The sequence below is a fragment of the Neodiprion virginianus genome, chromosome 7 (assembly GCF_021901495.1).
Source record: "Neodiprion virginianus isolate iyNeoVirg1 chromosome 7, iyNeoVirg1.1, whole genome shotgun sequence".
Lineage (NCBI taxonomy): Eukaryota > Metazoa > Arthropoda > Insecta > Hymenoptera > Diprionidae > Neodiprion > Neodiprion virginianus.
Genome location: NC_060883.1, coordinates 1,445,624 through 1,471,125, shown reverse-complemented (window position 1 = coordinate 1,471,125; position 25,502 = coordinate 1,445,624). Strand labels below are relative to the sequence as shown.

Below are 25,502 nucleotides of genomic sequence, written 5' to 3'. Positions count from 1 at the left end.
AGTGAAGTAGAATTTTTTTTTTCGATCCCTTCTTTTTCCTGCGTCTTTGATCTTGTTCACCTCCGAGAATTTTCATTCATGCATATATATGTATATATATATATATGTATATATATATATATGTATAGATCATAGATATTGGGAGATAGAAATACAAGAAAGATTTTTCTCTATCTTACATCTGTATGTACAACCTGTACGATATTCTTCGAAATGTCGTAGTTTTAAAAAATCGAAAATCAAATTTCCTTTCATCGCTTCGACACCATCCACTTTTTATTCATTCAACGAGATGGAGAAGAGACGGTTTCAACTCATCTCAAGACAGGTGGTGTAGGTATATCGGAATATCTTCCTCCCTTCCTTCCTTACAGTCTCAGCAAATTTGCCCTCATCCTCCTCGTCGTGACGTCAGGCTTATCGGATGTATCTAGAAAAGTTTTAATTAGTTGGTTATCCTCTTTGACAAAGCGCGACCAGCGTATACCTGCGACGCGGATGAATCGAAAGACTATACTAGACTATACTATGCGCTTGTTTTTTAACGTATTGATGGACGAAAGTGAGTCTCGGTGAGAATATTCGACACTTCGTGATGAGATAAAATTCGGAAAAAAAAATCAATCGTAACAATGTTGATAGGATAATTCATTTTCAATAATAATAATAATATGGAACAGAAATTGGGAACAACAGAGGAACCGCGTCTTGGTGTTGGGACTGAGAATGAGACAAACAGGCGCCTGATTTCCGGGATGTAATGCTGGTTGCAGGCGGTGAATAAGAAAAGCTTGTAGTATGAATTTACTCTATTACACGGGTTCATCGGATGTAAACAAATTTCGTGACAGCAGTAATTATTTTACAACGATTGGACAAGAAAATTCAAACCAGTTTCAACCAAAATCCGAGCCTCCGCAGAGTTACTTGTTTATTAATTTTTTTTCCCCGCTTTCTTTTTTTTAGTCGTTGTTGAGAATTGTTGATTCGTAAAAAAAATCGTCACGTCGATCACCCGGTACATGTGAAAGTACCGAAAAAATAACCTGTTTATCACGCCCAAATCGAATTTATCCTTCGCCTTGAGCACATGTACATACATTATATAAATATATTTGGCTTACGAGTCAACAGTGGTCGGCAACGGAGAAGAATGACGTCATGATCGTGGGCTGAATAATAAGTGTTAATCTAAGTTTATTGTTCTTCGTCTCTGGAAAAGGCTAAATATTCATACGTACGAATAGTATATGTGTCGTAAATATAGTAGTGCGTATATGCGTATTCATCCGCAAAGCGGCTAGACTCGACCCAAATTTTATCTCAAATGAAAAATCTTCATTAACTTGAGTGTCGCTGTAATATATCCGTATTCATATCGCGTATGCCGCATTTATTTTTATTTCATTTTTTTTTTACTATCCACGTACATCCTCCTACCGTAATGCACAATTTTTGATCATTTCACTTTTTTTTTCATACCCTCTCTTACGCTCGATAATAAAATCTAATCTCAAGGTTTTTAACCCTTTGATTCACGCTGGGACACTTTGCTTGCCAAATTTTTTTTTTTTTCACAGCAGCTTATCGTTTAGTAAAATACTTTTTTGGTAAGAACCGCCGAGTTCTTTGGTTCCGCATGGTCCCTGAAATATTTCTATGCCTGTAAAATTCGTACGTAGCAACAACCTCTTCGTTCAAGGTGCGAGGACCACGTGGTCGGGTTATTATCAACCTTCAGGCGATCGGTGGAAGGAGGACAACAGTGACTCAGTCGAGTTTGGTTCAGTCGAGGTTCGGCCAGTTTAGTCGCACAGTCGGGGAGGAGAGCCGCAGCAGACGGAATTCACGTGCTCGTTGCTTTTCCACGCATTTCTCAGACGCATCTGCATCTTTTTTACCTCTCTCTCTCTCTCTCACTTCGTTCAAACCTTCGAACCCAACGCGCGGCGGTCTCTCGGAGAAAGGATAGGAGAACAGACGATTGCCATCAGCCAGTTAGTTGCCTGCTGTTCCAAAGTTACTCCAAGTTTACAAACGCGAACGGTTATAACGGCTCTTCACCTTTTTACCGCTGTGATTCGTTATTAATACATGTACATACATGTATGTATATAAACTAGCGAATTTCTTCACGGAACAACAACAACAGCAACGTGGATGGACATTCGAAATGAGAAGATCGTTTTCAAGTGTCTTGCGGTAGTGTTTAGTGTTCGCGTTTGTCGCCTGAGTCAAGTTTCATACCCGTTCTCGGCACTTTTCACTGCGCACGTAAATGCGTTCGATGTGAAAGCCGAAGAAAATCCGTTTGCGCCGCGAGCCGACAAGTTTACGTTACGTTATATTTTTTTTCTCGTGAATATCGCAATCGTGACATCGTCGTTATCTTTCTCTCTATCCGGATAAGCGGACAGAGGCATTATGTGAGTACATATGATACTTTAGTACCTACAGTCTTACACACCTACGGCAAACAAACGTTGCAAGTAGCAGGTTAAGGACGTTTCGTTTGGTAAATGTTTACCCATTTTCTCATTTCACATATCTAACAATTGCTTTACAAACTTTGCTTCCCTTTGCACACATTTTCTCACATCATTCCCACGAAACGAACAAATCTCTTTGCGCTTTTACATACTCGATGCCGGTTATGCTCGGCGATCAATCGATGCAGACGAATTTTCATCGCCTACGTGTAAAAGTATACGTGTATGTGTACGTATGCATTATATACCGACGTGCGTGATATGTATCAAGATAGTATATACATATATGTACAAGATAGGGCACGTATCACGTCGAATTCTGATTCGACCCAGAGAATTCCGCGGATTGCTGACACACGTGTGTGTGTAAAATGTATCCACATACGTACGAGGCATTCCGTGACATCTCGATCAAGATTCTACTACGTCGATGTCTCGGATTAGGTTTGTAAGTTTTTTGGATGAAAATACGTGGCGCGAAACGCGATTGCATTTTTTTGAAATTTTTTAACCCAGCGTATCCGAAGTATGATTTAAAAAGTTGAAACGAAAATCTCTCCACTTTCTGAAATCTGGAATAAATTCAGGAAAATCTTGTAAAATGTAGGAAAAATTTTAAACACATGTCAAAAGATGAAGAAAGACAAATAAGATACACAGTTTTGAAAAAATTATTATTATTATTGGATTGCATTTTTTAGATAAGAGCGAATGTAAAATTTCAATGTAATATCTCTCTGAATAGAAATTTTTCAGCCCACGTTATAAATGATCTTTTATGCTCATTCTTGTATCAAAAATGCAATCCAATAACAATAACGATTTGTTTTCTTATCCTTTTTCTTAGTCATTTTTTGAAATCTCCATCGTCAAATAGGTGTCAAAAATTTTGTCACGTTTCATAAGATTTTCATGAATTTTATCAGATTTTACATAGTGCGGGGTTATTCGTTCCACCTTTTAAATCGTACTTCGGATACGCTGGTGCGAAAATTTCTGAAAAAAATCACAATTGCGTTTTTCGTCATGTACTTTCGTACGAAAAAAATTCCTCAAGCCAATCTCGATCGAGATGTCATGGAATGCCCCGCATACAGGCATGCATGTCGGTGTGTATACACGTACACGTGAAAAAATGAGCGGCTGGCTGCTTGTTATCATTGTACAAATACACGTTAATATGTGTGTGTGTGCGTGTGTATACATACCTATAATACGTTCAACGGTCGAGATTAATGCTCAATTTCTATTTAGTATCGAGTAGCGATGGCCACTAAGCTAAAAATAATCTATGCATCGATTAAACGAGTCAGAAAAAAATAAATAATCGAACACGACTCGTTTGATTCGGTTAAATATAATCGGCTAATCGATTATATCGTATTGTTTTCCGAAACGATTTTCATTCACCTCAAATTAAAATTTTCCATACGATGGAAATTTTTTTACACCTTGTTTTCCTTGCTCAATGTTCTCTTCCTCTCTGTATCAATATCGCAAAGTTTATTTTGGGGGATATATATATATATATATACATACATACATACATACATATATATTTCCGAATCAGGCGAAGAAGGTAAATTTCATTTCTCAATTTCGTTCTTTGTGTACTTCGTTATTATATACATCCGCACGTTCGCGAGTTGTTTGAGTGAAAATCAAATGTTTACCTTACATATACTTTTCAATTTTGTGAAATTTTTATCTTTCATCTTTTTCTTTCTTTGATTAAAATGTGTGCGTATGGAAAAAAAAAACGAATTACACCGGTGGGGGGTTGAAGTGAAATAAAGCGGAAATTGCGAAGCAAACGGCGTGGAAGTTGTTTCGGTGTGACTTGACTTTCGAAAACGAGATCAAAATCGTTGGCGATATTCGTTTCGTCGGATTTGTTCCGTTGCTTTTTTTATCCACCGTATATAGCCATAATACGCCTGACATTCGTAATACACATTTGTCTGCGCAACGAACGTCGAGACGAAATAAAATCCGACACAATGCTGACAATGTGCAGTTTGCGTCAGTGTCTGAATAATAAAAATAATATAGAACCAGCTCAGGAGTAAAATGGGATATATGGGTGTGTATATATAATATATGATGTATGTGTATAACACATATATATGTATATATTTATTCTAGAATAGAGCAGAATGAAAATGGAATTGAATTGAATTGAATTGAACTGAATTCAATGGAATGGAATTGAATTAATCCTTCCTTGATTCCAGACAATAGTTATATATATATATATATATATATACTATATACAGTATAACCAGCATATATGTATAATGCAGCGTGCATGCATTTGTACGTATAAAAATATCTTGTTTTTAATAGGTAATATACTGGATACGTTGCACAATGTCTATCGAGATGGAAATTTTTATTTTTTACTCGTATTGTTCTTTTTTTTTCTTTGATTCTTTCATCCTGGTCATCAAATTTCCATCGCAGATCTATGACGTGGCAATCATATATATATATACATATATATATACAAGAGTATTTTTTCATTAATGCAACGAACTCTGAAAGGTTTGATACGTGTACGTGAAGAGAGATAGAGAGAGGAATGGGAATAAAAGAAAACAGAGAGGGAAAGAGGAATTTTCACGATTCTCGTACTGTATAATTCTCTGCCCGTTGCAGGTTAAATCGCTCATGAAATTGCACGTCGCTCGATCGGTATGCTGATGAAAATACCGATAATCGACGTATAACGTATAAATTCGTAATTCGTTCGATATTCGATTCAAAATTTTATTACATGATAGTGGAACAGAAAGAAAAGCTCGATTGATTTCTGGCTGCTGGGCGAGAGATGAGGAAAGCAAAATATATATTTATTATTACATACATTTGGTGTATGTACGAAAAAAAAATAAAAATTGCTTATTCTTTTATCTTCTCACCGTAAAAGGAGATTATCCGCCTCGCGTATGACGGATTATTATTATTATTATTATTATTATTCTATTTTTGTTTCTAATCATTAATTTCTCATTCAACGTTTTTGGTGAGGGTTCTTTTATTTTTTTTTTTTTTCCTTAATTCCATTCACAACATATACGTTATTATAATTATATTATTATTTTGTATAGTTAGAACGATAACAATGATAATTGAAGAGCAGCAGCAGGCAGGTTCAGAACCTCCCTTCGGACCACCGACAGAGGAGAGCCGGAAATATAATTCGCCAGCTCTTTGTTCGTGACACTTGCAAATTACTCTACTACCCCCCCTCTCCCCCTCCTTTTCCCCGACGAAATAATATTCCTGTAAATTCAGCGTGTATTTTATTATAAAGCACGGCGTTGTTGAGAAAGAGAGGAGAAAAAATTAACGCAAATGAGTGAGAGAAAAAATTATTTACATACATATATTACACGGGAATTTTATGTACACACACCTTATTATTATACGCGTGGAAATATTTTTTAAGAATTAATACGTTCTTGCAATGATAACAAGGATTTTGACACTATAGAAGGATAAAAAGGGAAAAAGTGAAAGAAAAAGAAAAAAAAAAAAACAACAAGAAAAAGTAAACAATAAATAATTAAAAAAACTGTAGGTATATTTAAAAAATAATCAAAGTCGTCGGTCAATTATCCATTGAAAATTTAAATTCTCGTATTATTTTGCCATATCCAACTTGTAACTATATTTATATGTTTTTCTTATTCTTCTTCTTCCTTGAATTTCGCGTGCTTGAAGTTTTCGGATATCGTATGTTCGTTTCGTTCGTTTAATTTTTATTTTTATTTTTTTCTATACTACGTACCTGTATCTTTAGTTAATTAAGAAATATCATCAGGCACAGATTCTGTAGGGAAATTTTCATCCGTTCAAATTTGTACTCTCGGGTTGGGCTTCCCAGATGAAACCCACCCGTAAACTCATCTTATACTCGTAGGTTTTCGGTTATTACCGGTTTTCGCGAATCAGTTTCCGCTCGTTTACTCTCCTCCTCCTCCTCCTCCTCCTCCTCCTCCTCCTCCTCCTCCTCCTCCTCCTCCTCCTCCTCCTCCTCCTCCTCCTTCTCCTCCATTTCCTCCCTTGCTCCTCCAGCTTTTCCTTATCCTCCCCTTTACCAGTTCTCGTTAAAATTCAACTACTTATCCTCTCACGTTTTCCACCCGTTCGCATACGTATTATACACATCATACACCGTATATGTATACACGCACACATATTATTGGTTTATATATATGTCGTATATACATACATGAACGTCTGTATTATATAGATATATATGTACGACTTTCTTTCCGTATTCTTCGTTTTTCTCTTCTTTCTTTTTTGATACGCTTGTTTTCGTGTTTTTCAGCCTTGCTCTCTCTGTCTCTGCACCCTTATTTTGTGCTCTATTTTTGCACTTATATATATTATTATAAAATTAAAAATCAAACTATATATAATTTGTATATACGTATAGGTACATATATTATACACGAGTACAAAAATACTTTGACCAAGTTATTCGCGTCTCTCCGCATTTATAACGTTTGAAAAATATGGAAATAAAAATCAACCCGTGAAATAAATACATCAACAACAGCAATAGTAATAATAATAATAATAATAATAATAATAATAACAACAAGTAGAAAAAAATAAGAGGGAAGGAAAGAATCGAGTGTAACGTGAAATACCGTGCATGCTTGAGAATCAAGGGAAAAATTGCGTCACAGCAGCGGCGCCTCTTCGGCTATTCGCATGAAACTCGTGAGCGGGTCGCAGAAGAAGAAGAAGAAGAAGAAGAAGAAGGGAAAAATGTGCGGTAGTTATACTGCGGTTGCCAGGAGAATCGGAGTATGAGGGAAAAGTGTACGGGACACGTTTATATTATACCCATAGATGCGTGTATACATATATATACATGAATCATACATAGAATATGTATCACACACACACACACACACACGCATGCACACAACTAGTACTATTTCTCTTTTATTTCCTTTATTCGGCGGTTCCCGGTGATTTTTTTTCTCTATTTCTTCCTCGTACGCTTCTTGGTGGAAAAGAAAGAGATATCAGGGAGCGGGTAAAAAGATGTCTTCGACCCTCTTCGGATGAAGGGTCAAAGAAGAATGCTTTTGTAATAATTGCAAACTCACGAGGGATCCGCGTCTCGCTTCCACGCGACCCTTGAGCTAACTTAAGGCCATGTAGTGATCCTACTTTTACCGACCGAGTAGACTCACTATTTTTCTTTCTGTATTAAATAAACGAACGAACGGAAAGGGCTGGAATTTCGAGGGTGCATCGCTGTGAATGTGGATTAAAATGAGACGTCGTGAGAATATTTGCATGAAATATTATTGAGGTCGGTAAACGAGAACTAGGAATTACAATAATTTCATATTTTTCGTATTTATTTTGACGATTTTCGGGAACTTTCCTGAATTTACGCTTGGAAAAAGCGATCCTCCGTCGAAATTTGAACAATTTTCGTTCGTTTGTTTATTTAATATAAGTAGGGAAAAGGGTGATTTTGCTCGATCGTTAAAGGTTGGAGTAACAACATGACGTTAAGATCCAAATTTTCGTCCATCCGTCGGTATTTAATATGTTCTTATAAATCCAGGCTTTGATGTAAAAGCAATAATAATTCAAACCCGGAGGCCATACGGTCGAAAATGTAATTTTCACGTAGTGTTATTAACTCTCTTCACCGCCCCAGCTACGCAATTAACTTTTCGGTTCTTAATTAAGAATCCTCCCAGTCTCGTTTGCTCTTTATGCTATTATTGTGTATGAAATTTAAACAAGTTGCGTTCCTGAAATTATAGTTTTTCGGTGAATGTATTTACTCAGTCTGATGAGTTGACAATCCGTTGGTAGTGTAGAGGTGTAAGCTATTTTTCAACATGGCTTATGGTAATTATGCACTATCGGATCGAAAATGTGTGCTGATTACAAAATCGTTACGAAACTTGTAAAGGTTTAAATAAGTTTTTTCTCTTTATAATAACAATTTTTAAATCCATTCAAACTTGATTTATTACCTTTATTCGATCCTTCAAAAACTTTTTTCTCTCACCTTTCTGCGCTGACACTACACTCCATTGCATAGAGTATTCACACCAAGGTATAATTCGGCGAATATCTTCGTTACAACCGACAATCGGAATTTAGGTAGTACTGCGATATAATCAAACCCAACCCCAAACACACACACACACACACGTATATACAAATACCGATATCTCAGTCTCTCTCCCTCGTTAATCTTTGGCCAATCTTAATCTCTCGGATTAAATGGGAAACTGGTGAAAGGGATCTGCACCCATGTCTCCTCCTGCATGCATGCGGCACCACCACCACCACCACCACCACCACCGCCTCCGACAACAACAGCAGCCGGCTGATTGTTCGCGGGTGGTAATTATTGTTAATGGTATCGGATTGCCGACCCGTCGCTGCAGCAGCTCTCGACTGTTCAGTGCGCAAGCCGAACACATCCTCGACTCGGGTGTTGCACTACTTCGAGCAACTGGCACTGCACCATATGCTGCTTGGACCATTAGACCACCAGGCAGCTGCGTTGTTACCTGGATCGATGATCATTGGCCATCGTTTTTGATTTAACCCATTTTCAAATTGAAGAAGAACAAGGAGAAGAAGGAGGAGGCGAAGGACTCTTTGAAAATGGGTTGAAACGGCTTCGAGGTTCGGTTAATCGAGTGATCAAAAGGTTATCATCGTCATTCGTCTTCAATACGGTAGAGAGAGAGAGAGAGAGAGAGGGAGAGAGAGAGTCGAACACTTTAGGTACCTGCAGAGGCTGAGAATAACGTGGAGTGGACTGTAGATGTCTTCCACTCGAGGATAATTAGATAAATATTCGTTCAACGAAGCGAAGAATTCAAATTGCCTACTCGTTACTTTTGGAACAATCATAACCGTCCAAAAAACACGAGGTTGGAGTAAGCAACGTTGACGTTGCGAAACAGCAGGAAGAAATTCGTTATTATTCACAGTTCTCCAGAATTGGACTCCGTTAAAATTATATCACGCTTCACCTCAGTCTCGTCGATGAAAAGTAGTTATGACGTATAAACGGTGTAACGATAACTCGAGAGGTAAGGAAGAACAAGCGGAAATTCAGCTCCTTTTTCACTTCGTCCGTCTCGTTTGGTTCATCCATCCCGTTGTTATAACGTACCCAAGAGGCGTGCCTGGGAAAATCCCTGAGGTATCTTAAGGGCGGGTGAAAGCTGGAACCAGGTCTGAACTTCTTCTTTTGAGGAGACCCTCTGACCTCCTGACTGATTCGCGGACGTACGGTGGCGGCGGATGCAGGGCGAGCTCCTTCCCCGTCCCTTCTTCTTCCTCTATTTTCATCCTCCTCTCCTCTCCTCTCCTTCCGAAGGAGATACGTCATCGCCGTCGGTAGACGACGCGACGTCGACCACGCGGTGTTATCGAGCGGGCTGCACCCCGAGTTTGAACAACGAAATGGCACGAGGAACTCCGAAACCTCACGAGCCGAGCAACCGACCCTTGGACTCCTCTCTGGGTCAGGTCACGCTGGGTCAAAACCCCGACTGACTCGTTAATGTCCCTGCTGCCGCTGCTGATGCTGTTGCAGACCGTCAACCCCGGTACGCGATACGATACTGTACTTCCTTCCTCTATTCCATCCTTGACCATAGATCACAGATCCTAGATCCTCCACCGTCGGCGTTACAATCGATTGGCTGGATTACCGGCGACGAATCGTCGCAACCTCTTGTCTTCTTTGGTTCTTAAACCAACACGTGGAATACCTTGGAACTCGATTGTGATACGCGATGTCTTCGGGGTGAAATGACTTCAAACTTGAACGCACTTACGGACCAGCGTTTAGGGCATCGCTGTTTGAACGATCGATGCATCATGGATATAAGTGAACACGGATAAGACGACGTACCTTCCATGTTGTACAAATGATTCCGATAAAATTATAAAGCAACACGAGCTGAGGTGTCGATTGCAATTTCAGAAAAGGCTTTATAACCAGAACGCAAATCGAAACGTCTAGACTCGGGTGATTTGACAGGATTCTCATGTTTATGGGCTTATCGTGTTTACCGCATAGAGATCGCTGGCGAAAAGACTAAATGCAGGGTAATTATACACCGGTGAATGACGAACACTTGAGGAAAGCAATCGGTAAACGAACAACCACGTTAACATCACTATGCGTAGGCGTAATACTTTTTTACGTAGTTTGTTCGATCACTGGTGTGTGGTTCACCCTATTTCGATGAATTATTAACAATATTTACTCAATAACGCCGACATGGTTATTATAATAACTCAATCCGATAGAAGCGAAAGGAGAAGAGATGAGGTTCGTTCACGCTGCCTATCGGAATTCAGAGCGAATCAACGGACACTGGGGATTCGGTTACACCGAAGGCTCGAACCGCGACGATCAAAGGGCTAATTAGTACAGTTAGAAATTAGTTAACGCCGAATATTGGCCTCATCCTTGGAAACGGTACGGTCAAGTCCGGCAAGTCTGATCCTCCTCATCTTATGGCGGAGGGAGAAGAGGAGTAGCAAGTATCATCATCGAGGTTCGCTTCACCGGTCGACACGCAAGACCGAGTTTCTCAATTAGGAATTCCCGAAGGTATCTATGTATACGTCCATCCATCCATCGGGTTCGGATTATGTAACCGTAGCTTCGTCGTAATGAAAAAGGGAGAACATATATATATATAGAGAGAAAGAGTGAGAGAGAGAGAGACGAGGAAAATTGGACAGAATGAAAGATCACGAGAATTCGTTTTCTCTCTCAATATTGACGAATCGAAACAGCCTCCGTGAATTTGAATAACATCGTATAACCTGTCGAACGTATCGAGGATATTATATACACGAACAACATTTTCCCAATTAAGTGTGTATTATACGTATGTATATATATCGAACCGCGAATTCCTGTTATACCTCTGTATTATATCCCAGGGATTACCAGAGGGTCAAACAAGCATTCGAAACGCTTCGATCAGCTACTGCGAAGCAGACACATACATAAGCTGAATCGCGATACAGTTGGTGGGGTTTGAGCCTATCATGATCATCATCATCATCATCATCATCATCAAAGAGAGGAATTATTCAGCGGCACGGAATACATGTTACACGGTCTACGTGTATAGGTGCTTCTACAATCCGTTCTAGGCTGCATACAGATTCCAGGCATCGGGGGCTGCGATCCATGGACCACGCTGCCTGAGGGCGGCAACGCCGATGCATATTTCTGTGTTTGCGTTGCAACTAGCTGGATGCAATGGCGGCTGTTTGGTAGAGCACCGTAATCGTAACAGTAACCGTAACCGCGGCATGTGTTATTATTCCTCGCCATCACCTGCAGCGGTGCACGGACTGACAAAGAATCCTTGTTTTGGGGTTTATTTTAAAACTCTGCGGATGGTCAGTCATACCGGAAATACGTTTTTATTTTCACACCATCGTATTATCCGCGAAAAATCAAGACCGGTTTGCCGAAGCGAAATTTTGCCACGGTTAACCGCCGATTGGCCCGCAACTTCAAAACGTTCCAGATTGAAAACTGTCAGAGTTAAGATTTTAGGGCTGCGTAGCTTGGCGAGATATTAAAAGTTGATTAAAAAAAAAATATATATATATATATATATATATGTATGTATGTTAATACATAAGTAGTAATTTCTGCACCGGTATTTCCGTTCCCCTCACTTGAATATAGATATAATCGTTGTACAATAATTACAAACCGGCAATTACTTGTTATGCGTATAACATAACCGTTTTTGGTATGTATGTATAAATGAAATGTACTCGAGCTGCAGCATGGGTACATAACTTATAATTGTTATCCCTTTTTAACGGTCGCCGTATTCCTTGGAATAATTTTTATTGCAGCGTGTTATATACATCACCTAATTACGGGTTATTATTACACGTATACAGGCACTTGTACAGAAACGCGTGCATGACATCGTGCACACTCCCTCGTTCGCCTTCCCGTTTACAATTAGCATATAATCTCATCAGTCTAATAAAAATCTCTTAATACTGCTTGTAACAGCACTTATTTACTTTTATTTTTTTTTTTTTTCTTTCTGCCCTCAATTTTCTCTCGCAGAACACTCGACTGTTTCTCAAGGGAAAACGTGATACAGAAATTTGAAACGTTTCGCAATTTCTTGCCTCCATTTTTTTTTTTTTTTATTTTGTAACTTATACTTTTCTGCGTTCCGGACACAAAAGTAAAACATATTGAGAAATAAAAATTCTTAGTACACTTTTGAAACTCCCGGCGGAACTTCCCGTACCGTGTTCGAATTCTCGAAATTCCGAACAGTTTCAGGGTGCAGAACTTCTTCGGGTAGCGTACCGTTCGTATGTCCGTTGGTGTGTGAAACGCGGGTGTAGTTTAGGCAACGGGGCGTTATAGTTTCCGGCTGGCGAAACCAACTAATCGGGTTTAAGTTTAACGCATAAATACGTCAACCGGTCACCACATACCGAAACCCTATCCTCAACCTTCGCACGTACGCAGAACGACACAAGCTTTGACTCATGGACTGCTAAAAACATACGAAATAACAGCCAACGGTCCACCCTCCGCAATATTCCAGAATCAGATCGCGAAACTATAAAATTCGGATCGTTTTGATTTTTGTCTTATCGATCGTCGGTAAAACAGAGCCATAGACTAGGCGATGCGCGTAGACGGGTAAGCTGACTTGGAAATATCACCTTACAGGTTATGCGTACAACTGTAACATGCGGTGTGCGCGTATGTGCGTATTTATGTGTACAGCATAACATTTTAGCCGGAAATTAAACGGCTATATCGCGAAGACATGTCGCGGGGCTTCCAATATAACGTACAGACGGTACAGACATACGTAGGTTGTTAGAGATAAATAGGTGGTCGCATATATTCTTACCCGCATGAATCAACATCCACAGCAAGGCGAACGAGGAGAGAGAGGGGAGGAGAGGAGAGAACGTAGGACGCGACTGCTAGAAACTAATCAATACAACTCTAGCTGTTATTATGTCATGTATGGTATACGAATCGGACTACATACAGCACATTTGTCATGTCGCGAATTCGGGAAAAAGGGCAGCGCGTCGCTTTTTTAAAAAAAAATCGCAATATTCGTATGCACGCGAGATTGCGATTGACGCGTCGATATATTGCGATGAAAGAGAAACTTTTCATACGTGACTGTAATAATATAGTAGAGAAAAATTTCATTCGTCTAGTTTCGTCTGTGGTCGCCCACGTCATTAATCGCAGTTAGTCGGTTAGGAGAACTAGGAACGTCCATTAACCTCGGTATTGTGTACAGGCATTGGTATTATCTCGGTTCGTCGACCTGAGAATCAGACCCAGTATCATCCCCATCCTGTTTTTCATTTTTTTACGTGGAATCTATCCCGACTATTTGCGTAGTACGGAGAGTCTCGAATCGATCAACAATTGTAAGACGGGGATCGATGCGAACCCTGGATTATGTATGTAGGTGCGATTTGTTGAAAGTATTAGTTTTGAGGAAAGAAAATAAAACGACTACATCCGCCAACAAAATTCAAATTTAATCATATAAAAATATATACGTAGAATGAAAAGTATACGAAAATAATAACGACGGTAATGTTGGTATACATCGTAAACGTATAGGAAATGGAGAATATTGCACGCGGTGAACTGATTGCGAACTAATCAAAACTGCACGGTTCGTCGAATCCATTGACGAAACGAAACGAGACAGGACGAGGTGTAGACAGCGAAAGAGACGAAGACGACGAGAGACTGTCTGCGAAAATGGTGCAATCATGAACGTATACGTATATTCCGGGTATTAATTGGTAGGTTTTAATTATTGAGAAAACATCACGAGTCCTTCGTTATCCCATTTTGTACCGTATTATAGGTACATACAGCGTAGTGTGTTCGAAGTACGAATACGCGCATGAAAATTTATCCACGTATTGCTTCCCGCCTCGTTATTTCCAGTCTGGCGTGCGTTTGTTGTGTTAATTATGTACTCGTTGATAATGCGAAGGAAAGACAAAAGGAGAAATGAAAAGTAGAGGGAAGAAAAAAAAAAAACATCAGGGCTTGGATAATTTTCCAATACTCATTTATTCGCGAACGTTTGAAAAATTTCACTTCTGTCCGCAGTATATTATATTATTAATTTTCCCCCTTTATATTACATGCGGAAAAATAGATGTATATGCATATAGATTTTTACCCTCTCTTATTGTCATCGTATTCCTTCGACATTTTAGCTCTTTGATCTTCCATCTACGACCAAGACTCGATCCGAAAGCTGGGGCTGATTGCGGGCACGAGCTCACAGCTTAACCCGTGACATTACGGCCTGAGAGAGAGAGAGAGAAAGAGATAGATAGACAGATAGATGCATAGATATATAGATAGATAGATAGATAGACACAGACGCATTCACATCGTATATATATATATATATGTGTGTGTATAATATGTCGCGTATCAGATAGTCCTGTATACGTATAGGTGTATGTACGTAGGCTTGGTAAAGGACAGAAAGAGGGAGGCAAGAAAAAAAAAAAGTGGAGCTAAAGCTGCAAGCTCGTTGCCGAGTCATGAATAGATGAGAACCGACAGATAGGATTCACCTTTCGGCTAACTTCAGCTGACCACCCCATTGCACTGTAACGAGAAAGACAAAACAAAAAAAATAAATAAATAAATCCCCCAGCTTGCGATTTCGGACTTTATACTCTATTTTATACTCGTCCTGTGATGTGAAAATATACATACAATCCGTAATTAGCGTCGAATGAATTTCCGCACCACACGCGTATTGTAATATTACGGGCGTTGTCCGATAAACTCGTCTCTTGCAACAAAAACGAATATATAAAATTTTTTCCCCACAATAATGAAAAACAAATAACAAGACCCCTTTCGATTTTCTTTCCCGCAGGCAACCATCGCCGGGTTCCGGTACTACGAGCACGTCGACGGGGTCCTCCTCGGGGGTCCAAGATGGCGGCGGCGGTAGCGGCGGTGGGGGTGGAGGATTGGGAATGGGCCTGGTGATCGGGGGAACGCCGCAGAGCATCAGCATGTACGCTGTGGGGGCGGGGGCGGCGGGGATAAACGGAGGCGGGGGAGACGGACTGCCCCCGAACATACAACAGCAACAACAACAACAACAGCAGCAGCAGCAGCAACAGCAACAGCAGCAAACCGTCGGGGGCCAGCAACTGCAGCAGCAGAGCAGCGCATCCGGAAACGTTGGCAACCCCTCGAAGATGAGGTCGGAATCCCCGGGTAATCCGGCTTCCTCTTCAACGACCACTTCACCACCCGTGCCTTTGACCGCAAGCCTCGCGAGGAGCGCCTCGGCCCCAACCGGGCCCAGACCCCATCACCTAAACGGACCCACTTTCATCGGCCAATCGAACGACGCCGCTCACAATCAGAGGCTACGGCGCACCCTCAGTCGCACCGAGACCATCAAAAAGTAAGATGAGCAACCGTTCGATGGTTTTTAAACGGGGTCATTGTCACTTTCCAATCCGCGTTATCTGGCGGAGAAACAATCGAACCAATCCAAACAGACCGACAGCTGACCGTTGACCCGTGATGTAAGAAAACAAGGTGTGTCAGCAACGAAGACCGATTTTCGCATTAAAACACCTTTTCGAAAATTATAACCATTCGTTATTTGAGGTCGGCCCCTCGCAAAGAATTTAAAAGAAAAAAAATTAGCGCACGCTCGGGGACAATGAATCTGAGAAGGCTAATTATTTACACTGTAATCTGAAGTTTTTGAAAAATGAAAATTTTTATCACCAAGAAAACAGATCGAACGTCTCACGCTTGAGAAATATTTCAACCACGATTCAGAATCACGTAGCAAATCTAATCGGTCGAACATTACCCTTCCAAGTACTGTTAAAAAACAACCTATCTCATACTTTACGTATAGTTGTGTATACGTATATACGTATAATCCGAATGGTTGTGACAGGTGGAAGCATTATATTTCCGAACCGTGTTAATTTAATTACTCTCCGAGGTAAATCCTGAGAGTTAACGATCTCTCGGCGTAACTGAGATCCGTTCGTATACGTGTACAAGTTCTAACCCGGACTTGTACAGGTATGTAGATATTTAGTTATTACCTAACTCGTAACAACGATACACCGTGCGTCTGGTAATGGCGCGGAGAGGATTCCCAATTACGGTGATGCGTGTATGTTTAAAATATTTTTCTAACGATGATTTTATTCCATACCTGATAATATTTTTCGAAAACTTGCAGACGTCGAGAAAGCAAATATGTACCGGATACAACGGAATTCGTTTCACTTTATTCTACCTGCGAAGTTTAATTTTGCCGCACGAATTGAATCGAGGGACAAAAAAAAAACCGATTGCTTCGATCCCTGAAAAGAAGCACGCAAAATTCCGTTCGAAGGAATGAAAAAATAAAAATAAAATTTCTAAAATTGAACAAGAGTGGAATTTTCGTCTAGTTTTGTTCTCTGTGCTTTATCGACGTCTTCCTCAATTTCAGTTACATAAAACGGGAAACGGCGACGTTTTTTGGCGTCGACGAAGACTCGGAGGCTCAGGAAAAGCAACGGTGGCTCGAACGACGTAGACGAATGGCGTCTAGGAAGTACGGGGCCCTTTTGCCGGAACACAGACCTCCGGATCCCGACATAACCCGCGACGTACCCGACTCAACCGAAATACCCGAGGTCAGTCTTTAGTCCAGCCCTTATCTTCTATTTTTTTTTCATTTCCTCGTCGCTCTCGCTCTCAGCTGCAGGCTTTTAAAAGACGCACAATCGTCGCGTCGCGTCTGAGGTTGCAGGTATAATCGTATGAAATAAAACGTGCGGTTAATATACCTGACGCTGTTTTTTGAACGAAGAAGATTCTTTTTTTTTTTCAAACGTAAACAAAGTCGGGAAAATGTTTTACGCTTCTTTCATCATTTATATTATATCATTCTCATTTCTTCATTTTTCAGGGTGTCACACTCCGCAGATCGTGGCATCAGCCGGTCAGACGAAAAGATTCTGTTGCCAGAATGACGTTATCCGGTCTTTCCTACATGGTTACGGTAAGTTCTTTTTATCACGTTTATACAGATCACACATACGTGTCCCACAGCTATAAACTTTTAACTTTGTTTCATCGGACAAATTTATACTTTCTTCAATTCTCCGCGACTTTAGTACAGGTATAAAATTTTCTTTACCGTGCGTTACGTAAGGAAGTTTGTCATTGGATCTTCCATACTTGATATTGTAACGTGAATAAAACTTGATTTTTAACCAAATTCTTCAAAATCTATATATTATATATTATATATTATGGTTCTTTTACTTTTGAAAAATAGTATTCGTAGAAAAGATGAGTAATATACTTTTACAGAATTGAGTTTCGATTTTGGTAAACTAGGTGAAGATAAAAAGGGAAAAAAGAAAAACTGCTAATGAGGTAATTTTCGGCATTGTTACGTCTTTTTTTTATACATATATATATACTATTATTGAGAGTCGACACCCTTTGCGTGGGCTTACTTTAATATATACATCACGTAACGAGTATATTATACGATACATGTATATGTATAACGGGTGGTAATTGTGCGATTATTAATTGAACCATCTCGAGCGGCGGTCGGTTCGCTGGTTGGTTGGTTAGTTGGTTATAAGAGCCTCGCGTTAACCCGAAAGACGAAGAGACTGCAATGCTGAGAGGACAGCTGGGAGGGAGATCGAGAGGGTTCGGAGTGTCTGAGACAGGCAGCAAGGAGGTTAATGTTACACGCTATTATATATCTTGCAGTACAGCCGGTGTATAATCTGATAACAATAATTACACTGAAATCTAATTACCGGAGCAAAAGAGAGAGAGAGAGAGAGAGAGAGAGAGAGAGTGAGAGAGAGAGGCGCATAATCGTTAGATATTTACATTACAGCCGACCCGCAAGCTCTTATTTTTTTACGTTACTGATGGATAATTACCATGCGAAAAAGGAACTCGGATGTATAGATAAAAAATATACTGTTAGATGTATACGTATAACTCAAACTTGGATAGACGATGACTCAAGACCTAGTTAGATGTTACAAATGTACGATAATTAAAGATCCGAGGATTATCCGTGCCCAAATTTTTATTTTTTTATTTTTTTTTTTTTTCATTCAAGAACCAACCTTCTCTCCCGCAATTCTAAAACCTTACGCAGGCACAAATACTTTCCATCCCACAGATATCTATCCCACGTTTCAATACTTTAATGATTTCGTCGTGCGTCGGGATTCGGAATCATCTGTTTTGTTACCTCTAAGCAAACTGGAGAGTCGGAGGATCGAAATTAGAAGCATTGAGCATGACAGGGCAGCGTGTCACGTCAGTTGTAATCCCGGCGTTTTGGTTTTTGTATACATATATATGTGTATACACACGCATATGTACGTATGTATGGAATGTAAAGAAAATCCTCCCACGGGAAAAGCCCCGAGGACTGGAAAACTAGAAGACCTGAATTTACAAGCCCCGGCGATCCCGTCACTCTCTTCTCCACTTGCCTTTCCTTCCCTCCGTACTTCTCCTCCCACCATCCATCCATTGTCTCGACAGAATTTTCGGCGTAGCGAACCCCGCCTGGCTAACAGACTATCTCTCCCCTGTTTTGTCGCTCTCTCCCCCTTGCTTCCAGTTTTGAGTTTCCAACCCACCTCCTCCTCCTCCTCCTCCTCCTCCTCCTCCTCCACCTCTTCCTTTTCCCTTGAAACTCCCCAACGCGAACAGGAGACTCAAACAATACCTTCTGTTCTCCACCAAAGTACATATGTACATATTTCTGTGTATAATTTTATATAAAGCCGAAAGTTGCGGGGAGTGACAATGATTTTATTGTTATTATTATTATTATTATTGTTGTTGTTGTTGTTGTTTTTGTCCTTGTTATTATTATTAATATCTGCATCGTCAGCATCCTTATTATTATTTTTAGTATAATTTTCATTTCATAAATATTGAAATCAAGAGAAACATTCTGTTGAAGTTTACTTTTGCACGAATTGATTGATCAGCTTTCGCTTACATTATCTGACGTTTTAATTTTTTTTTTATAGTTCTCCGCTTTTCCCACTTGTTATATAAGAGAAAAAGATCAACGGTTTTGTCTAATGATCTTAAAAATGCTCGTTCATGGCCGATGGCGCAGAAATCTGTGTTACCGTCATAGAAAGAACAAATGGACCAAAAATATTAAGATTTTCGAACAACAAAGTATATTGTCTTATCACACAATTTTTTTTTCAAGTTTTCCCCCATCTCGAATTTAAGATATTGAATAAACGTTGCAAATTTTTCTTTTTGTTTTCGTTCAGTTCTCCGGTTATTTGGTAAGAAGAGAAACGAAACAATTTTCAACAAAGTGATATGAAAGTCGTATCAATAACTGCGAAGAATTATCGAATCAAATCGATACAGCTATAATAAGATTAATAATTCCTGCGGGGTTCGAAACTTACCGGAATCTCCTGCAATGTGAAAGAAAAATTTCAATTACGAAAAATTAAAGATCAACAATTTTATCAATTAATTTGGGTAGATGGACGCCGCTTGAGAGCGAGTTTGAAAAAAAAAAGAAAGAAACGGTAGTACAACGTCAAAAATTAAAAAACACGTCCGAGAATTACAATTATTATTATTATTATTATTATTAAACCCTTGGCGAACAATTTTGTGAAATTTCCAACAGATTACATACGTGTTTACATATTATTCCTGGGTTTTTCTTTTTTGTTTGTAAATTGGGGGTGAAAGGCTGTCTGATGAATAAAGGTAAAGGGAGAGAAAGGGAGGTTTTGCACGAACGAACGATGCTCTCTCCCGTCCCATTAGCTTTTCAATATGCGAGCGGGGCTGCAGCGATAAACTCTCGCTCTCTCTCTCTCTCTCTCTCTCTCTCTCTCTCTATATATATATATATATATATATATATATATATATATATATGTGTATGTATATACGAATGTTAATTTCGACACGAAATTAAATTCCCTTCGATTTTATACAACCTGCTATTTCATGTAACTCTCCAACTGTATACAATCTATTATACAATTTTACGCAACGCGACGCGCGACGCCAGTTGCAATTATAATTCTTTTACCTCTGTTTCGGTAGTTGAAAAACGGATAAGAGAATCGAAAACTCATTCGACAAAAAAAAAAAAAAAATAAAGTAAGTGGCGAAACTAACCTCGACGTTGCAAATTGAAAAAGAAAAAGAAAAGATATTTAAATGTTATACAAAAAAAAAAATGTTAAATTTAGACACAGAAGTTGACATTCGGTAGGTCACTGTAGCAGACCGGAGTAATTGACGGTGGAAAATCATTCCGGTTGTTCCTGTAATTTCGGATTCTCGATGCAAACCGTATTACACGCGTATATTGCATTATAACTGCTATTCGATAATATGGCTATAGATAGAGCGTATCGTTGCAGTGCTTGCAATTAGTTTCGTGGGTATCGATAAACGATTACAACACTGGCAGCGGTAGCAGCAAGCAGTCTCCACTGGCTATGGACCAAACCGAAACCTGCAGCAATCGTTATCAATAATATCGTTAAACTATACGCGTACAGACGGCTGCGTCTACATAATGTTCAGACATTTTTCATTCTGCATATAAATATATATATATACACACAACCGTACCGCATCATACACAATGTGGGTAATTATTATTGATTTATGTTTAAACACACTCGTCTATTATCATGTCTATACACTGTAGATATTTGTACCCAATGTATTGCAGTAACGCGCAGTAATTATACACGCAACTGGCGCGTTTAATTAATTATTATTACATTTATACGGTATCGCATTCAAGTGTAAGCGCAGATATACGTTGCGTTTAATTATTCTCTGTTATCGCGTATAATAATTACTCTAACGATAACAAATCTCATTTATTAACCATCATAATCGTCACCGATAATAAGTTGTACAGCAACTATTTTTATTGTTATTGTTTTTGTTTTATTTTATTGCGAAATTATTATTTTACATGTAAAATGTACACCAGGTAATTTCGGTAAGAACAAAATTTTCTCGACGTCTCGATTTTCAACGCCTCGGCAAATTAATTTTCATTCAATTTCCTCATACCGCAGACGATGGCGAGGCATCGACCACGAGAAAGGGACGAGACGCGGCCCGAATCGCGAAGCTTTCCACCGAGCACCGTTCCGACGTCTTCGGTCTCGCCGGAAGTTCCCGCCGCCGACGAAGAGGAGGAAGCCTTTTTCGAGAGGCCACCACCGCCCTCGCCTCAAACGAATCAACAGCACCAAACGGAACCGGCGAACGGAACTCAGAACGACGGTGCTCCCGGCACAATCAGGGAAGACTCGGCATCCGTTTCCGGTGTAACCGATCTCGTCGACGCGCCTTCATCTTCCGTTGATCGCAATCTATCGGAGGAATTAGTTAGGTCGGTATTCCCAGTTGGGGAAAGAAGGAGTAGTATTCATTTCCCGTTGATAAAGGGTTGTTGGAGTTTTTTTGTTATTAATTTTCAGGCTAGGGGTAAAAGATCGCAATTACCGATTGATAGAAGAAACGGAATAGAGAATTTTCATACGTGCGAAAACATTATTTCTAGAATATATAAACGTGGAAAGTTCGAGTACGGAAAATTGAAAATATATCAAGTCGAAATACGGAAAGACAAAATAGTAAGGAAGGTATGAACATGGAACGGCAAAGTCGAGAATCTGTATACGATTACTATATTATCGAGAGACATTCTGACGATTCTACAGTTTGGAATTCTAGGTTTTTAACTTTCCAATCTTTCTACATTTTTGTCCCCCACCTAATTGTTACCCATCCCCCCCCCCCTCCCCCACACTCGGAGGCATTCTTTTTCGATTACTGACAAATCTTCGTTTTCTAAAGGTTTACAACTACGAATGGCGAGGGACTTTCGTCGTCGGAAATATTGAGTAGAAGACCCAGGCAGACATCCAGGGACCATTACACTTCCAGGTGAGCTTACTAACTCCAAGAAAACTAGAAGAAATTTAACAATTTATATCTATGCTTGATTTTTACCTGTAATCAATTCAGTTACTGTTTTACTTCTATCCTTTTGTTATTCACATTCTCGAACCGTGTCGCAATTAACACTCGCTGTTTCAATTATATATGTACACACTCACGCTTCGCCTTCGGAATGTCTGATCTATCGATGAATAAGAATCAAACAGGATTGCGCAGAAAAACTTAAAGAGAATTAGATAAATAAATAAAAAATTTGTCGAGTTTATTCAAATCTAGTACCATTATCTGAACGGTATTTTTTTTTTTTTTTTTAAGAAGAAGAGTAAGAACGAAACGAAAAAGAATTAACTTATTTATTATCCAAAGACGAAAAAATATTACATGCTTTCCGCACAATCAATTCAATCGATACCTCTTCCAATTCATGGTTTGAAAAGATTTATTTAAAAATCACGCAAGCCGGAGAGAGTCGAGAGTCGACTCGAGTCTCGGAAGACGAGGAAGCAATTCGCTATATTTCGCTACTAAAAGAAAGGGAAATTATTCGGGCGACAATGAAATTTGGTATGAATTAATAAAGGCGGGGTTACAGAACGTCGAGTTGGCGCAGGTCGCGAGAATCGGGCGGCCATGGAGCTTCCGGTCCGTCAGACGTGGCGGTAACTCTTAGAAGGCAGGCGAACAGCGGCACGAGGATAGCGCCGAACGTGATTGACCGGATATTCGACAACAGCAACAGGAGGCAGTACGGAATGGGATTAATCGGGCGATTATACGGGTAAGGAAGTTGAAAGTTAACGAAAGAATGATCGGAAAATGTTTGAATAGATTTTTAGGCGAGGCGAACCCGAAACCGTTATTAATAAATGATCCCTGTCACACTTATCCGTGCCAATGATGGTGAACACGAATGAAATAACATTCTTTATATGTACTAGAAACGATTTTGTCCAAATTCGAATGAAGAAAGCTGATGTGTCAAGAATTTGAGAAAAAAGTTTTGTACGATCGGAACTGTCAAAGTGCCAAAACTATGGTGTATTATTTTTTTTTTTTTTTTAATCATATTCCAACGTTCTTAGGCTCGTTTCTCTGTTTGTCTGCTTCTAATTTTCGATTCAGATCACAAGTTTGAGATCACAGGGAATGAAGTTTTTAAAAAGCTGATAAACGATTTTCCGCTTTCAGACGTTCGTTCAGAAAAAGCGTCGCCCATAAACCTGACGTGAAAAAACAGCTGGACGACATCGAAGATCACAGGCCCTTCTTCACCTACTGGATAACAACGGTTCAGGTCATGATCCTCGTCATATCTTTGGCCTGCTACGGCTTCGGACCCTTCGGCTTCGAGCTCAATCACAGATCTGGCTTGGTGGGTAAATTGGGCGTGATTTTCGCGATGCCGTAAATTTATTATTCCTCTCCAGAAACGTGACTTTTCATTTGCCATGCTCGCAGGTACTCGTCACGAGCTTATCCCTCCAACAAGTGGACTATCAGGAGCCTGCCAACTTCTGGATCGGTCCAAGAGCCGCGGACCTTATTCATCTGGGGGCAAAATTCGCCCCTTGCATGCGGAGGGACATAAAAATCCTGAAGGAGATAGACGTGTGGAGAGAAAGGGAACGGGACACGGCCTGCTGCATACGCAACGACGACTCGGGATGCGTTCAGTCGAGCAAACAGGACTGCTCCGTGAGTAATCTGACTTCCTTATCCCCGTTTTTGTCATTCTCGAAATGGTGTATTTTTTTTTTTTTTAACTAACGAAACGAGTACTCGTCGGATTTATAATATTCGTTCTGTGTGCTTGCAACCAACTGGTCCGGGGATTGAGATCAACGATGACGGTAATTAAACCAGGCTTATAGACCCTAATCCTCGTCATCTGTATTGGGAACGAAAATATGGCGCTGCGATATCTGGTATCAAAATAACGCGTTACCACTAAGTGGGTCATATTTAGTTTTTCGGGACCTCTTTCGTCGTATTTTTTCTGCCAGATTGACTCCTTGCGACTAATTTTGCCGTACATCCGTAATCGCGTAACCGATCTAAAACGATTTTCCAACAGTCCAATTTTCGACGCCATATTGGCGATCAGCCACGCCTCAACGTTCGTTCGCAATAGTCGCATGTCTAAAATCAGTAAATCTGTGGTAAACTTGTCGATTATCCCTCGCTAATGCTTCTCTCTCTGGTCAAATTTTCGCACAGAACACCATATCGACGTGGAAGAAATGGGGCCCAGGAGACAGCGGACCCGGCGGACGTATAAGCGGCTCGGTTTGCGGACTCGATCCAAAATTCTGCGACGCTCCAGCAAGCATCGCACCCTACGAATGGCCCGACGACATCACCAAGTGGCCCATATGCCGCAAAACCAATCCATTCAACCAGAGGTTCAGGTGAATTGAATGAAACGTTGGATTACATTTGGGAGAAACGGAACGTCCTCCTCTTTCCGTCCGATCCTTTCTCCTCTACGAACTACGCAAATTTTTCTCACAATCAAAATTACAGCAAGGGCGGCAGCAACCAGATGTTTCCGGTGGGTCGTCACATGGACAAGATGGCGGAGCATATGGTTTGCGAAGTGATTGGTCACCCCTGCTGCATAGGAATCCATGGGATGTGTCGAATAACCACAAAGGAGTACTGCGACTTTGTACATGGTTATTTTCACGAGGAGGCGTCCCTGTGTTCCCAAGTCGAGTGTCTCCACGACGTATGCGGCATGATTCCGTTCCTACATCCGGAGTGGCCCGACCAATTCTACCGTCTATTCACCTCGATTTTTCTCCACGCTGGGTGAGCGCTTCTTTTTTCTACACAATTCGGTTATCGCAATAGTCGTCGATCGGGTGACCGAAATAATTACGATAAACGGTTTTAGT

At 40.1% G+C, this 25,502-nt stretch overlaps 1 protein-coding gene across 6 annotated transcripts in view; it reads left to right on the top strand.

Annotated features, from left to right (window-relative positions):
• The window catches only part of LOC124309054 (uncharacterized), a 58,051-nt gene that overhangs the window by 29,811 nt on the left and 2,738 nt on the right, over window positions 1–25,502 (top strand). For 3 of the 6 annotated variants that reach the window (XM_046772287.1, XM_046772288.1, XM_046772289.1), the window contains 11 exons: window positions 15,473–16,015; window positions 17,075–17,261; window positions 17,537–17,629; window positions 21,714–22,033; window positions 22,501–22,590; window positions 23,186–23,383; window positions 23,794–23,977; window positions 24,064–24,300; window positions 24,429–24,455; window positions 24,823–25,013; window positions 25,129–25,416. In XM_046772287.1, the coding sequence (XP_046628243.1) occupies window positions 15,473–16,015; window positions 17,075–17,261; window positions 17,537–17,629; window positions 21,714–22,033; window positions 22,501–22,590; window positions 23,186–23,383; window positions 23,794–23,977; window positions 24,064–24,300; window positions 24,429–24,455; window positions 24,823–25,013; window positions 25,129–25,416 (2,358 nt within the window). The remainder of the gene's footprint in view (window positions 1–15,472; window positions 16,016–17,074; window positions 17,262–17,536; window positions 17,630–21,713; window positions 22,034–22,500; window positions 22,591–23,185; window positions 23,384–23,793; window positions 23,978–24,063; window positions 24,301–24,428; window positions 24,456–24,822; window positions 25,014–25,128; window positions 25,417–25,502) is intronic. The other 3 variants (XM_046772293.1, XM_046772290.1, XM_046772292.1) reach the window with 3 other exon arrangements.